Source organism: Lepisma saccharinum, chromosome 1 (assembly GCF_977018435.1).
Source record: "Lepisma saccharinum chromosome 1, izLepSacc3.1, whole genome shotgun sequence".
In the NCBI taxonomy this organism is placed as follows: Eukaryota; Metazoa; Arthropoda; class Insecta; order Zygentoma; family Lepismatidae; genus Lepisma; species Lepisma saccharinum.
This window is the reverse complement of record NC_139229.1, coordinates 179,472,413-179,490,009: the sequence shown is the minus strand read 5'-3', so window position 1 is coordinate 179,490,009 and position 17,597 is coordinate 179,472,413. Positions and strand designations below refer to the sequence as shown.

Genomic DNA, 17,597 nt, shown 5'->3' with positions numbered 1-17,597 from the left:
ACAGACATAAAATAGTAAAAATTTACCTTTTCAATAATGTAAGACACTACACGAGCTACATAAAATACAGTCTTGGCATTGTAATTATTACCGTAGCCTGTGCGCCACAAAATTGTTGCTTTTGGTGCTGTCGTTGGGCTCGCAACTAGTAGCGAGGGTGGGGTTAGCAAATAGCAATGGACTGCTCGACTTCGGACTCTCTTCCAACATTGCCAAAATAATGTTTGTAACGAACAGGAGTTGATGCTTGAGCCCTCATTCTCTATTGCTCACAACAATTGTAAATAAACAGAAATTTCAAGTATTTTACAATACCAAAAGCAAACAGTTGGGAGGTGTAAAGAAAAAAACATTGTTCGGATGACAGAAAACTTGTAATTAAATCAATTGGAGGGTATGAAAAAGGTTGTAAACTGTCATTTGTTTAAAGTCAGTTTGGACATTGTCAGTTATTGGCAAGAAATTCATCCAACTCTTTCGGTCAAACAGGGACATGTACAATTATACAACATGCACATGTTATTGTGCGAATATGGAGTATGTTGAGAAATGTTCTGAAATATGGAAATAATATGTAAAAATAAGTAAAATATTAGGCAAAACTTAATATATGTACAAATATGGAAAATAAGAACTGAATTTCTGGAGTCTACATGCCATGTTCCGCAAAGATAATACAAAATATAACTGATTTCAGCTTCATACATAAATATGTATTTACATATAAATCAGCTTGGTCTGAAAAATGTAAAATCGAGGTTCCACTATATTTAGACATTAACACTATCATTGATTTTTTTTTAAATATTTATTTTGTACTAGGTTATTACATATGAATCATCATTAAAATTCACACAAATGCAAACAATTTACAAAGTGCAACTGTAGAACCATAACCTTTTACTCTGTACTGGACCTGCATCAGAAACAAAGCATCTGCAAAGGACAATTTTGATATGGTACACCACAGAATGAAGGGTATGTATCGAGTTGAAGGATGAATGTAGTTGTACATATGTGATGCAAAATACATGACTGGCATGACAAGGATAGGTCTAAGATGAAAATCTGACAGGTAAAAAAATTGCAATTTGTTTCTGATGCAGTCATAAAACTTACTTCTCATACAAAGAACATTATATTCAGTTTATAACAACAAAAACAATGCCTGGGGGATCTTGCAGAGGGCACAACTTGCACTTTAGCTATAGGCACTACAATTACAAGTAATAAATCAGTCTGATAACCAGCACTTATATATTTGGATACAAACACAGAACGGCAAACAGTAAGAGTAACCAAAATAAATATTACAAAAGGAAAAACAGTTAACAGGATTATCCAAATTTATGACAAAGTATGAGTTAATGATTCAATGACTTAGTATTATCTAAGCACAAATTTCAGTGCACATGCATTACTGTACACATTGGCAACATTACTTCCTTGTATATTTTCTTGGCAATTCGCAAATAAAAAATCCATGCAACTTTTCTTCCAATACAATTAGACATGTGCATTATAAAAACATACAGCAAACTACAAGAAGCACAGAAATGTTTTCACACACAAAATGAACTGAGCCTACTAACTAAAGTGCATGTATCAATTGAACAAAATATATGGATTCAAATTGAACAGACAAAATAATAAGCAATATACCCTATAACTTTGGTTCCTAAATATGAAATGAATAAGCAGTTGCTTAAAAATTCAAATCCTGGTTAATATTATATATTCCTGAGCCTACTATAAAGCATTTTAAAAGTTACAAACAGGCAGTTTGCAAAATTCAGCATTAAATCATACATGCATTAATTTTCAAAAAGCAAAATATGCTGCTATATATGTATAAATTGTTGAATATAATTTTATTTTCTAGTAATTGATACATATGTATACATAAGACAAGTAATGATATGAACAAAAATTGAAAAAAATTAGGCTTTCAATTCAATGTTAGTCAAATCAAAACTTGACTTAGGCACTTTTTTAAAATACTGAACTTGATAAAACTAATTTCCTGCCAAAAAAAATAATAATAAAGTAACATTGTGACACTATGATAGTGTTTAATTGGACAAAATGAACAAATTACCGGAAAAATGTAACGAATCAGAAGTACACGTGTTCAGCACCATTTTTATTTGATTATATTACTGCCGCTAACATTTCTATCAGCATTTCAAAATTTACACACGTCACAGACTCATAGTTTTAGAGCAAACTATTTAGACAATTTTCTGAGCTTTTAACAGAAGAGATATGTGTTAACATTAAAATGATTTTAAGTTGAGTCATTATTTGTTCAATGTATAATGAAAATGGGACCGTAGCATGAAATTACACATTCCACCGTTTGTTTTCCAACATACCCTTTATCCATGAACCACCCAGTGCTGAAATAGGCACAAGCAATGTGCACAACTCCACGTTTCCTTCACTATTTAGAATTAATAGTAACAACGGAAAGCTGAAGATAAGAAACAATCCTGCACAGCAATAAAATTACTTTTCAATTTTAATTGTTCCCATATTTCTGTAACATTAGCTACTCACAAATGTACACACATATTACTCCCTTCATATTTTATACATATAGCTTTTTGCATAGCATCTTCAAGTGAATCAAAATTATGGTCCTACAAATGTTACTTAATGACTTTTGTAACTGGTTTCTCCAACACTCAAAACTTCAACAAAACAAAAAATAAAAAAAAAAAACATTTGTTAGAATGTACATTTATACATACTGAGGACTACAAATCACAGCAGCTGCCAAATCTTACAACAATTTCACATGTTTATAAAACAGTACTTGATACGTTGCAAATAATTTGCAGCGAGCCTTTCTATTTTTCTCACGGAAAATTCAACATTGCATATTGTTTTGTCAATTTTGTCAATGCTTAAGAAGCATAGTTATTGATAAGTACATTCTCTCATTCTTTTTTCCCCTTCATGCACACATACACACTTGTAAATGAAGCATCAGTCGGCATTCATATCTTCAGAATGGAATGAAATGTTACACAGGTATCACCTTCATTCATACTACACTTTGCATATTTTAAATGTTGCTCTCATCATAAACTTCTTAAGCACTGCTATTCCCAAATTGCAGACACATGTACATCGCAAGAACATTTACACACTATGTACTAAGTGGCATGTTAAGTCTTTTCCATGATTAGTAATTAAAACAGGATTATCTGAAGTATACATCGCTGACGAAAATTTTTACCAGGCTTTTTTTGTTAAATTTGACTAGATTTTGTCACCAAATGATCTTAATGCTTGAGAAAAATAATATTAGTTGAAAACACTTGTACAATTGCCACTGTTTTATAAAGCAAATTATAAAATTTTGAACACGTAATCCTCCAAATGTTTAAAAATTACAAATTGGCTAATACCATACATAAACTTTTCAATTAAATGTAACTGTTTTTGAACTCAACTAGAGAACATACTGAAAAAAAAAATGTTGCAAATCAGACTGTAACACTGCAATTTGCATGTAATCCAAGAACACAACACTACAATGCATTAGGCAATGTCATAAACTAACACCAAAGTGACACAAGTGAAATCTTTTTTATCTTATTGTAATACAAACAAGAAACAGTCACTTAACAACACTTGTCTCGTCTCAGATTGTAAAAAGTTTATTCTAAAATATTATCTACTTGCCAGATCTAATTCATTAAACTTCCCATAGAAATGTTTCTTACCTTAGATGTGCTGGTTTTTTTTAAAAAAAATCTATATTTAAATCTACAGGAAAAGGTGCCTTGAAACAAAATTATGAATTAATTTTCACAAAAATATTGGGAGTATACATTGTGGAGATTTTCTATTATACAATTTCCTACACAAATAAAAAAAAATGCATTTTGAATTATTTACTTCTGGCAAGCAAAAACATATTTCTTGAAAACTCTTTTCGAAGACTGTTTCTATACAAGTGGTATTAATTGGACCATTTATTTAATGTACAAACGTTACCAAAAATTTTCCTCGGAAATAATAACTTACAATTAATGTAACACATAAATTAATAGAAAATATATGTGTAAAACTTTGGGAGAAGCTGATGTAATAAGACACCTCCTGCACCTGTACCGCATAACAATATAGATACTGTATCTACTCTTCTAAATGCATCACTCTTTTCGAGATCGCCGCCTCCTAGGTGATGATTTAGGTGCATCTCCTGCTCCTCCCTCTGCACCAGATTCCTAAAAAAGAAATAAATATGGAACATTAACAGACTCTTCAAAGAATATACAAAGCCATAAAAGAAATGTGTTCATTTTTCATAGATGAAAATCGTAATGAAGTTTATGTGATAAAATATACAATTACATTTGATTTTAATTAGTTAACTGAAAGCCTGCATGTTGGTAAACAATCATTCAAACTTACAACTCGTGCACACAAACTTCCTTGACTCATTTATTTGTGAAAAAACACTATACTGATAATATGATTTGATTTATTCAAATAAAATATGACAATGATAATTATGCAATTTTTATTGATCAAATTAAAATTGTTGTGTAATGTCAGCACTAGAACTAATTGGACCCTTCATATTATTCATGGAAACCCATATGTAAAGTTATTTTCTTGTTTTTAGATAAAATAAAATGACAGGATTGCAGAAGTACTTTATAAATTTATCATGTAGACAGGCATATATGTGCCTCTCAAAATACATGGGTATAGAGCTCCTAACCAGACCCAAATAACATTTATCCTACATAGGCAAACAACCCTTTACAATAAGAAATGAAAAAATAATTTAAAGAGTTTTCTGATTTACTTATGCCACAATTAACGACTTATCAATAAAATGTACTCAATTCTCCCTTGTAATGCTTTAATACAAATAGCATGAAAAACCCACCAACTTGTACTACATTATTATTTTAGTATTGTAAGTTCTGCTAAGATTTATTTACAAGTTTTCTAAAATTTTTGACAATCGTAGAACCACACAAGTATTTAAAGCAATAATTTACAACATTTTCTGAAAAAAAAAAGACATTTTTTTCAAGGTGGGTTTTTCTGCTTCTGTCCCTATATACAAGTGTCATTTCATGTTAACAGAGACTTTTGTGCATAAAAAAATCAATGAATAAATTTCTTGAAGAACATTAAACCAGCTGAGATTTTCAAAAGATTGCAAGCACAGTGCTGGGAACAGAAGATGTCACGTGCAAGTGTGTCAATATTTTGGCAAAGAATGACAGTTCATGAAGAATGAACCCCATTGACACAGTCGTCCCACTGGGACATGCAAGGTGTTTGTTATTCATGTGAATTTTTTAAAGAAAGGGGTTAGAGGACAAGTATCTCACAATGTTTTGTGTACTGTTGCATGTGTTGTACGTTTAGAGCGCAGCAATAGTTAAGATGGCAACAAGAGCGAGAAAGCATATGATGTCCTCGAATTAAAGTACAAATCCACCATTGAAAAATTCATACGCCGATTGTATGAAGGGAAAATCAACGGGTTGTTCTCTAGTGCCTGAAGAAACAGTTGAACGTATACGGCCCAGTTTCGTGTGTAGCCCCAAAAAGTCAACATGAAGCGCAAGCAAGGAATTGGATGTTCCACGAGCAACTGTATGGAAGATCTTACAGAAACAGCTGAAGCAGAAGTTATACCGCTTGCAGTTGCTGGAATCATTAAAAACCAGGTCAAAGTCATTCGCTTTGAGTTTTATATAAGATTTCAAGTGCTTATGGAAGAGCATGACATTTGTGATAAAGTGATAAACTTGTGTTCAGTGATGGAGTGACATTTTGTCTTAGTGACATAGTAAACAGGCACAATCTGTGAATCTGGGGAACAGAAACTCCTATGAGGTTGACATGCTGCATCGCATTTGGGAAGAACTTCATGTAAAGTTGATGTTTTCAAAATCACAAAGGGAAAGCATATCGAACAATAGTCAAGTGTCACAAAACTTGTTGAGTGTCTCTACAAAACTAAAAAGTTACTTCATGATACGTTCAATAATACATGTAAAGTAACATCATGAAACTGCTCCAATCATTTGTAGACTCCCTGTAAAAGGGAAAGTGCTCCCCTGTGCTTAGCACCACGCCATGAAGGCATATATGGGGGTGTGGGGGTAACGCCCCACACTTTCTTGATCTGGTCATGAGTGGGGGTGATGTGATCAGTATCACGCCCCTGACTGCTTTTACCCCCCGGGGTTTCCCCCAGGTACCCATGTCATTCGACGCTGGGTGGGCACCGGGGCCAGATTTGAACCGGCCGGGGATCGATACCTGGACCTTTAGAATGGTAGTCAGATGCGTTACCGACTGAGCAATGGTGCCCACACTGTAAAGTCCGCACGTTCATTATATCCCCAGCGGTTAACAAAGGGAGCGGTACTCTTTGTTAAAAGAAACACCCAAGCGGGCGGTTTTCTCTTGAAGTAGAAGCAAAGAAACTGGAGTAGGAAAGCAATGTTGCCCACTGAAGAAGAGATAAAGAGGAAAAGCAGAAGTAAATAGTAAAGAAAAAGAAAGGGGTCTCCCCCATGGCGCAGTGGTAGCGTCATTGCCTTGTAATCAAGGGGTCCCGGGTTCGATACCCGGTGGAGGCACAAGTGGTTTGGATCCCACTTTAAACTGTAGGTCCAGTCCCGATTAGCCTTACTGTGCATAAAGTGGACTTAAAACACGAACTCAAAGAAAAAGAAAGAAACAAAATTAAAATATGGAAAGAGAAAAGAAATACAGATAATTAAAAAGGAAGTGTTTAAGGGTATTATCGAAGGAGGAAGGGGGATTCTGAATTAAACGTGGGGGGCAGTATCCAACTCTAGATCTTACATTATGACTGGTATTTTAGTTAGATGGGGATTGAACATTAAATTGAGCGGGTATCAAATTCTTGTGTATTACTATTGTTTTAGACTGTTGCGGAAATTCTGGTGTGGAGACTGAGAATTAATTTTTTTGGAGGAGGCAATGCTGTCTAAAATTAGCATGGAAATTTTGGTGGTAGGATTGAGTATTACATTTAAATGAGGAAATAGGAAGCTCTTGATAAAGTGTTAAATCTTAGATTGTCGAGAGATTTCGAACATTAAATTTTGGAGACTGTATTTAGCGATATTGTATCTACACGTTTTCGGCCCCAAACGTGAAAAGAGAAGCTGGAAAAGACTAAATCTCTCGGGATCTTAAGAAAGTATTGACACCCCATTAAATTAATATTCTTGAAAGCCCGCAAAGAATTGGATGTAAACATTTTCTTGCTCGCTTCACTCGCAATCATGTGTTGCGAGAATTCGTGTTTGGTGCTTTACTGATGTGAATGTGAAGTTTTATACTATACTGCATTACAAGACATAAGCGATATTCTCGATATTCATTAATAACATCACTTCTCAAAATATAATGCTTAGTGTTGGTATACTGCTTAATTTAAAGCAGGTGCATCATTTGGGACAAAAATATATCGAATCTGCATTTCTAACTTGACACAGGAAAATTTTAAATTTGCACTGAAGATAAAATCCAAGTATTGTTATGGATTATGGTTTGTTACTAAAATAATTATATTTACTCCAGGAATTGGAGGGTGGGGTGAGTTCTTTGAAAGAGGAACCCTGTTATATTATCACCCTGAGGTTAAACATTTCTAGCTAACGTTCTGTAATGTCTCATGAAACAAATTGAATCTGCCATATGGCTGGAGAATATTATTTGGTTTGCCAAGGTTAAATTATTCTATCTTTATCTTAAGTTGTGTAACAATTTTTGTTAAATACTCAAATTGAGTTTTATAAACCCGCTCAAAAATACTATTTATATGCATATTTACATATTTTAATTTACTACATCTAACCAATCAATGTGCTACCTTTAAGTTTTTTTTCGAAAATCGAACAATCAAAAAATATGGACAACGTAACATGGTATTTCTTTCAAATAGACATCAACTATTACACATTCATCCAAACTATTTTCGAGGGATTATGATTAACGATTTTAGGGGTGATCTTGAGTGATGGGCAGCCCTGTTTAAGAAGGAGGGGCAGATCAAGTATAGTGTTCTGTAAAGCTAAGAAAAAAGTTACTTTTGGTAGACACGCTATCGTAATTAAATACTTTGTGGGGATAACTATATCGTTTGAGAGTGCGAATGATATTTTTTGGGGGGGGACACATGATATGATTTGGGGGGACGCATGACATGATTTTTTGGGGGAATGCGCCATTGGCTTTGGGGGGATGGGCGGGCACCTCTGATCTCCATGAAGGAAATAATATCCTGCAGTTTTGTCTTCATACTTGGGATTTTCACTAGCAGCCGTGAGTAGTAATAACTTGCATTATGCAAAGTCTAAGAAAAAAAACAAAAAAAAACAACAACACTATAACAAGACAAAATCAACTCCGCACGTGGTTATGGCGCAAAAATAACGAGAGGCGTCTTGCAACTACAAGAAATGTAAAGAAAATGTGGCAACAACGTCTGAGTGCACACGCTTATCGGGAGCAGTTTGGTTATTGTTAGCTATTGTTGCCAGTGATAAGTTTCATGAAAGGGTTGCCGATGGGGACATAATGAATGTGCGGACTTTATTGTAACTATGTGGCTCATGAAGTACGAGGGTCGTTCAATAAATAAGTTTCCCTGTGCCATAACATTTGTTACAAAAATAATTGAATAAGACTATGCACATGGTTGACGAGCCCTATATGTCGCCTTCAAGGAACAATAGGCATTTCTCCCATAGACATGAAGGTGCATGTGCAGAGGGGACGGAAACAACTGAACACATGAAATACTGGACTCGAGCCATTAGAGAGGAGGGCAGAATGGCAGGTGCACGTGTATTGGACAGCTGGTCAGGAAGAAGTGCGTGCCATGATTTGATATGAATGGACAAATGGCTTGACATCCACAGGAAGCTGGTTGCTGTGCACAGTGACACTGTAATGTCTGTGCAGATTGTCAGAAGGTGGTGCAACATGTTCACTGAAGGCAGAGTAGGGATTTTTGATTAAATTCGATCGGGTCGTCCCTCAACTGGATCCACAGATGAGAACATTGCAAAAGTGGATGAACTGATCCGGGGGAACAAAAGAATCAAGGTTCGTGAGATGGCCAGGCTGCAGTAAGATGGGTGTTGCAAGGCCTGAGCCCAGACTTTTTTTTCAGAGGGCTTTGATAAGCTGGTTAGGCATTGGGACAAATGCCTCAATGTGCAAGACAATTATGCTGAAAAGTAGTACAGGTATGTACTTATCTAGACATGTAGAGTTTGCATGTATATATTACCAAATAAAAATATTACATCATCATCCTTTGCCTTTCCTACCTCTGGCTGAGTCGGCATAGAAGTCAAGACTCCATTTTTTTCTGGTCTTCCACCACTCCTCCCTTTCCATGGTATTCCAATCTTGTCCTCCTCTCCGCTATTACAACATAGGGAAAGTTATTTTTTGAACGAGCCTCGTACATTTAAAAGGTCCTACCTGAGATTTCTCATCTTGACTATCGGCATTATCCTCTGTTGGTATCTGGTCTTCAGTTTCCTCCTGGTCTACTTCCAGCTCACTCTTGGATGCTGCTGCTGCTGAATCTCCTTTCTCGGATGGCTGGATATCGTCTGGTGTCACTTCATCGGTTTTCTTTGCATGAGCAGCATTTTTAGCACTATCCTTCTCCTGTTAAGGTAGGTAAAATCAGAACACTGCTTAAACTCTAAAGATACCCAACCAAATTTTGATTCGTATATTAATAAGAACTAGAAGATATTGCTAACAATGGAACCCTGGTTTTACATATCTGAATTTTACGTTTTCCTACATAATATAACACACCCTGCAGCACTAAAACAATTTAACAACAACCAATATAAGTGATTAGTCTCCTCTTACCATTATATTTATCATACATTGTTTTTTAACACAATATTTTTACTGTATCAAGCAATCATCAGGTGTGGTAATAAGGATGAAGACTTTTGAAACAGTGGATATACTGTGTTTAAACAAGCAAATTTGTGCCACAGCCAATAATAAACGTTAGTGGAAATTATTTATGGTTATAATTTAAGTTTCACTGTACAACTATGTATTACTTTTTTTATGTGACTTAAAAGATGAGACACAAAATTACATTAGAACAAACAAGTAAAAACATGGAAGCAGAATATCAAACATTTCATGTGGCACTTTCCACAGGTTGAATACATTACACTAATTGAATTTTATATTAAACATCTGCTCTGCAAAAGGTATTATACAAAATGCAGACTTCTTGCAAGAAGTGCCATATTGATAAGTACAGTGGAACCCAGATTTTCCCACATTATACACTCACTCTTCATAGTACCAATAAGGCAGATTATAAAATAATTTCCGGATTTTACATTTTTCGCATTTTAAGTTTTTTCACCCCAGTTCCCTGCAAAACATATCTGTTTTACACATGAATCTATTGTATAAATTTGGAGAATATACATAAATGAAGAATTTATAAAATACAAGAACCATATTTGACATATTTCCTCACCATGTCTCTCTCTCTTATTCATCTCTTGATATTAGTTCTAACTTTATGGAAGAGCGTTGTGTTGCAAGTACCTCTCGTCTCTTTTCTTCGGTTAGTCATGATTATGACCAGCATTGCTTTGTTGCCAATTTTATTTATTAATACAGGGTGGTTAAAAAATCATGAAGGTATTTACAACCATTACAATAAATGGCAATAATAAATTTTCCTCTAGAAAACTTATGGCAAGAATCAGACTTTCCAAATGTGAAAATGAAGAACATTTACATGACATTATTTTCTAGAAACAGACTTCAGTTTGTACATTTTATTGATTAAAAATATTGTTAAATTGCAAATTTTCTGTTTACTGACAGATGTTTCTACAAATCTTTCCTCAAGTTGTTCACAAGAGAGAAAATTACAAACTTCCATCTAACAAATCTCTGTTACTACCAAAAGAGTTCAAAATGTTGTGGCGTCTATTTATACCATCGAATTTGAGGGTTTCCCAAAATGACAAATTATTTTAATATGCTTGTATTCAAGTTTCTACTCCACACGAATAATGCACTTCTCAGAATTGTTTTCCCGCAGTTGGAAAAAGCTCTGGGTAATGGAAACTGCTTGTAGTATCCAATGACTTTCTTTTCACTTCATCCACAACAAACCCTTTCCATGATATTTTTATTTTCATTCGTGAGAATAATGAAAATTATACAGTTGTACCAAGAGGTCTAGTTGAAACAAGTTGCCATTTCTGAAAGCAGAAAACCACTCAGACTTGTGATTAAACAAAACTATCACTGGTTACAACCGCAATGTCCTAATACAGATTACTGGAAGGGAAGACTGGGTTGTTAACTGAAGTTTTTCCACAAAGGGAAACATTTCATATATGTGCTTGGGGTCTTGTTGTAAGTCATCACAACACAACAATCCAGTTAACTCAGAATGATGCTGCTATGGAGACTGGTAGAGGATACATACACACAATAGTATTACCAGTCACTATGTTCAAATTCTGGTTAGTTTTAGATACACCTTTGTGATAAACAAACTACATGTTAGGATTAAGTTGACAACACACTGGCATGGTACTTACCGGGGAGCTACTACAGCAAAAGGTTAGGATCAATACAACTGGTAGGACTACCACAACCAGATACACAGCCCACAGCCAGGGATGCTCATTGGTGTAATTTAATATCCTTGTAAACAAGCCTTCCTAATAAGGTAAAGAAGAGGTTGATTTGTAAATTTAAAGGGTAAATTCATTTTTGTACATATCAAATGAAGAATACTACAGCAAGGACTGGCAATTCTACAACCAGCAAAATATATGGGAAATTACTTCCCTCCTTTACACTACAGGTGAAAAAAAATGAACAGCTGAACCTATATTGTGATGTATTAAATTTAATTGCGAACTGAACCGATTATATGAAATAAGTTTATGGTACTTATTCACTATTATTAATTCCCATGATCTCATGGTTTTCCCAATGCAAATACATTTGTATAACTAACTGCAGTCAAGTAGGGTGCAACCCACCCTTAGCAGAATAATTAGCATAACACACTGAGAAGCCAGTGGCCCTTGGTTTGAATCATATGGAAGACACAGCAGGTACACTGTGTTTGTTCCATCAATTTTATCAGATCAGCATTTATCCTCAGTATTGCAATTAATCCAAGAGGTAGAACAGAGACCTGAAATAATCCAAATAGAAATGCAGCAGTATTCACTTTTAATCACTTGTATGGTAAAGAAAATTAGTGCAATATGCATTATTCAGGTAATTGTTGTGGTAGGCGGTAATGTGGATACTTTACATGTTCATAGCTTTTTACTATATAACTGCTGTATGTAACTACAGGTTTTGTTGAGGGAGCATATTCAAGAATACCTCCTTCACTCTCTTCCACAAGTACCAGATGTAGATAACAATTGGGATAGCACAATATATGAAATACACAGCCCACCATCCAGGCTTGTAATTCATAGATTTCATAGCTCGCCCCCAAAGAGTTACCTGATGGAGAAAACTTCATGAAAAACAAAACAACAGTATTGTTAAGTACTTAAAATGTAAACATGTCTTAAATATACATTTTGAACAACTTTTCACAGGTCAAAAATTATGTGTATGTCACTGCAATTCTTTCGTTGAAAGCATAACTTGCTACTTTATTTTATACATTTATGCACTTAAGTACAATAGTTTTTCACATAATTCAACCTATATAGTTTCAGGGTGTCTACCAAAATAACAACTCCAAAATTCTTGACTTTTCTTGACATTATCTCCTTTTTCTTAAAATTTATTCAAGTTTTATTTAGGTATAGTTGGAAAATGCATACAAGAATGTAATTCTTAAGAAACAAAGTGAACAAATCTTAATCACAACTAAATACAATTTTAGATTTCCATATATTCAATTTTATCAAATTCAAGTACAGGTATATAACAATGTAAATTCACTACTGTAAAAAAATAGCAAAAATTCTTGGCCACAAGCATGATTTCTTGACTTTTTGTCACCTACCTGTTGATTTCTTGACATTCTTGACTGGTAAACACCCTGATTTTATACTTCAAAATATAGACTTACATTATTTAACTATAGTTCAGTAGTAAAATGTTTATATATATATATATATATATATATATATATATATATATATATATATATATATATATATATATAATCAGATATGAGAATTTAATTATTTGTTATGTAATAAAAATATATTATATTCTTATTAGAGAATAATATCAGCTGGTGGCTGTTTTCTGTTTTCTCTGCTACATGTGCATATTACATTAAGAAAAAAAGTGTTTACATTTCAATTAATGTTACATAAAGATTAACTTATTTACTGTAGATATAATAAAGCTTATACTCACAGAATCCTTATCAATCTTTTTTCTCTTTAAGTCAAAAGTATCAGAGGCCCACTTTTCGGCAACTTCCACATCATCTGTTATTATTATATTGTCAAAGTAAATCATGTCACTCATTGACCACAACTCAAATCCAATAGCTCCCTACAAAAACAAAGAAACAGGAAAAAAAGAGGTAACAATCACAATTTGGGTTAAATCACAAATATATCAATTTGTCACTGGACTCATATGTAAGACTTTAAAGAACTATTGCAAAAAACAAGCAGTTAAATGTGTTGGCAATCATTTAGATATTTAAGTATTTTATCCTTGCATGTTGAACTTTATTTTTAAAAGGCAACACAAGAACAACATCACATACAAAACCAAAAACATCAAGTTTTCAGCTCTGAAGGTCATCAGCAGTAGTCGGTTCACGTCTTTTAAAATGTCAGTCCAACATGACATTTAGCATCTATGTAATGTTTTCTTTTTAATTCAAGTTGATTTCCAGGACTTTTGAAAGGTATTACGGACAGCTCAGTAGGGATATTGAAAAAAGAAAATTCTGGAATATTGTATGTTTCAGAATTACGAGATGATTTTCAGGTAAACTGAAGTTCAAGGAAATTGTTTGAGAATATGTTCGGTTAGAGTATTTATAAAGATGATTTAGTTGAAACTTTTTCCCTTCCCATGAAGAAATAAAATTGTTTCCTTGAAATGGGAAGAGAATCAGGATGAAAATTATTTCCTATTATCTTGAACATATTTCTCAATCATCTTTCTAAAAGTTTGCATACTACAAAATAAACTAATAAATCTTATTTTCAACAAAAATAGAGAATTTTTTCTATCTTATACTGGATCCGCGCTTAGAAGGAACTGTACGGTAAACAAATGCACGTGTATGAATACAGTGTTGCCAACCAATAACTGCAAAATATAGCGAAAAGCGAATTCTCACAGTGTGTAGGGTTCTACATTATATTGTAGAAATGCTTTTTATGGATAATCACCATAATTACAATGTGGACATGTCATACCCTATTTGTTGCTAGTTTTCATAGAATAAAGAATACAAATTTTTCTCCTCACTTCCCTCAAAATAGAAGCCATTCTTTGAATGGCCAGTTCTTTCCGAGTGTAATCTTTGTATATCCGTAGGTTTATTAAATATATATATGTAGTATAAACATATTCACATAACTAGAGTAGCTTTGCATACGTTTTTAGAGTTTTCCAGCCTCCCCGATGGCGCAGTGGTAGCGTCATCGCCTTGTAATCAAGGGTTCCCGGGTTCGATACCCGGTTGAGGCACATAGTGGTTCGGATCACACTTTAAACTGTAGGTCCAGTCCCGATTAGCCTTACTGTGGACTTAAAACACCAAATCAAATAAAAAAAATCATTTTTAGAGTTTTCCAAATTTCACGCAAATTGGACAAAAATTGCAAGAGAATTTGAAAAAAAATCCAATATCGTGGATCCGCGATTTTATTTTTTTATGCTATCAAAAAATGAAGTAGACCCTGTCTTGCAATGGACGTAGAGAATAGATGTGCAGAATTTCGTCTAATTTACTCAAAAATCGTAAGAGGTTTGACGAATCGAAAATTACCAACGAAATGGAACTTCAGCCACTTTATTTCTTCCATTTTTCAAAATTTTGAAAATCTATCATCATATTTACAAACAGCGACGTAGAGACCGTTCGAATAGGAACATCTGCAACAATACCACAAGGATTAATACTGCTGTTAAAGAAAATAAATAAACAAACGAAAAATAGGTCACATCCGTGTCTATTTTTGAATGAAGTCATATAAGTATTATTGCGCAAATATCTGAAAGCCATTATTGTCACCAAAACAGCTAATTTTAGCAAAAGAATAGGCGGATTGGCAACACTTCTCGTTGAGTCTGCTTGAACAACAGACCCTGCATTCCGCAACAAAATATAGTCCACTTTCTAACTTGCAAGAATAGAACATTCCTTCAACACAATTGTAATTATCGTACTCTAGAATTATCATTACCAATATTTAGTATGTAAATGAACTCCAGGTTGGCATAAATACACAAGAGGTGACAATTTTTACTCTGGGTACAACACGCATGCGTAAAGGCTGGGCAGGCGGGAGGGAATTTCAATTTGTGCGAGATGGATGTTCGCGTTGGCTACGTTAAACACTGCAGTGGGAAACCGTTGAAAAGCGGCGAGAAACAAATTGTATTGAATGTGTTCGCAAAGTTTTGCGAGAAATATCCAACTATGGTTATCCAGGACGTGATGAAATTGACATCTGAGTTTACTGGTGTGTCTGTTAAGAGTGTAAAATCTGGGCACAGTGAGGTTCTAAATAAGGGCATTTTAACAACACCAGGGAAAAAGCGTCAACGTCAAAAGCCTGTGTTACAAGTTCAGTGCGATGAGTTTGCGAGGATCCGTCGTAAGGAGAGGAACGAAGCGCCAACAATAAATAAAGTGTTGGTGAGTGTGAATAGTGATCCGGATCTGCCGAACCTTAAGAAAACAAGTTTCCACACACTTCTGAAAGAAATCAGCTTCGAGTTTGTGCAACGCAACAGAAAAAAAATATTATTGTTGACCGAGAAGACATATTGTTGTGGCGCCGGAACTACCTGAGGAAAATACGCGAATACAGGCGGGAGGGGCGAAAGTTGTATTTCCTTGATGAAACGTGGGTGAATGAAGGTCATATTGTTTCTAAGGTGTGGGTAGATTCTGCCGTAAAATCTAAAAAACAGGCTTTCCTCTCAGGATTAACCACAGGGCTAAGAAACCTGACCGGCAAAGGCAGACGCCTTATTGTATTGCATATTGGAGAAAGAAAAGGAACGCTTCTGGGAATCAGATTACATGTGCGACACGATTGTTGACCGACTTGTTATCAATCCAGCTGATAGCAGTAGCGGCGGCACCAGCAGTGAAGGGGAGGAATCTATGGAAGGAATCGACTTTCTATCTGACTCTGCTTAGGCAAGTAAAACACTTTTATATCTTCAAATTAAATTCTTAAGTACAGAAGTTCAGCTTATCTTGTGAATAGTTATAGTTTTCCTTTTTATTTAATCTCTCGTAACTTGTAACATTGCTTTCGTGCCAACTTTCTCTCACACGTGGTGGAAGCAGCAGAAGCTTTACGATCATCCAATCGCTGAAGCCTAGCGGAGTAATACCTTTGCCCTTGTGTTTACAGTGCAGTCCCTTCTAAGCGCGGAAAAGGTATAGTAGCATAGGCAATATTTGCAGCTATTATTCTGGAGCAATCCATAAAGAATTCATGATGCAACACTGGAGAAGGATCTTCTGAAAATTATTGCACTACTGTTTCCTTGCACAATCTTTGAAAACTTGAAGAATTTTTATGTCTGATGCAGAACTTCAACAAGTAGCAAAATATTTTATATCTCTAAATAAACAAATTCCATTGAACCAGACGAGACTTGATTTTACTACTAAAATTATTAACAACACAACATACCATTAGCTTGAGCACTACCACAGAACTAAATTACAGCTATACAATGGATAAGTGATTATACTAACAATTGAAGTCATTTTGAAAGGCTCCTTGTCCTCAAAGAAATCAGGATTTGGGATCTTCTTAGGTTTCCACTTTCCTTTATAGTTGGGATTGTCAACAAGTGGTGGTCGCCACTTTCCTTTGTAGTTAGGATTACTTATCACTGGAGTAGTCCACTCACCACAGCCAGGAGCATTCTCACAAGCAGGATTTTTCATCATTGGTGGTTCCCACTCACCATCCATATCAACGTCCCTGCAAAAACAAAAACATTCCATTAGCATGCAGTCCTTCTCATATACTGAACTGGACATGGCAAAGTACAGTACACACTCAGGGTGGCTACAGACAAGCAGGAATGAAATTCCCCGACTTTTCCATATTTTCCAGGACAAAATTTAGATTTTTCCCTGACAATTATAAACAAAATTCATGTTTTTTGCAAATGGAAATAAGAATGTCATACATATCCAGGTATATTAAGTACCTATATTAGCTTCCACGAAATTGACCATTTCTTTCTATGTGATTTGCATTCAAACTGCGAAATAATGAATTTTGAAAATTATTACTAAAGCTAGGGAAGAATTATGGGATTATTTCATATGCAGCCAGTTT

The 17,597-nt window shown here is 34.6% G+C and overlaps 1 protein-coding gene across 2 annotated transcripts in view; it reads right to left on the bottom strand.

Annotated features, from left to right (window-relative positions):
* Nucleotides 1-805: 805 nt before the first annotated feature.
* Nucleotides 806-17,597, bottom strand: part of LOC146004650 (calnexin-like) — a 58,338-nt gene continuing 41,546 nt past the window's right edge. For both annotated transcript variants that reach the window (XM_083143561.1, XM_083143569.1), the window contains exons 7-11: nucleotides 17,003-17,234; nucleotides 13,450-13,590; nucleotides 11,643-11,765; nucleotides 9,517-9,708; nucleotides 806-4,241 (exon numbers count right to left, since the gene is read on the bottom strand). In XM_083143561.1, the coding sequence (XP_082999687.1) occupies nucleotides 4,167-4,241; nucleotides 9,517-9,708; nucleotides 11,643-11,765; nucleotides 13,450-13,590; nucleotides 17,003-17,234 (763 nt within the window). In that variant the 3' untranslated portion in view covers nucleotides 806-4,166. The remainder of the gene's footprint in view (nucleotides 4,242-9,516; nucleotides 9,709-11,642; nucleotides 11,766-13,449; nucleotides 13,591-17,002; nucleotides 17,235-17,597) is intronic.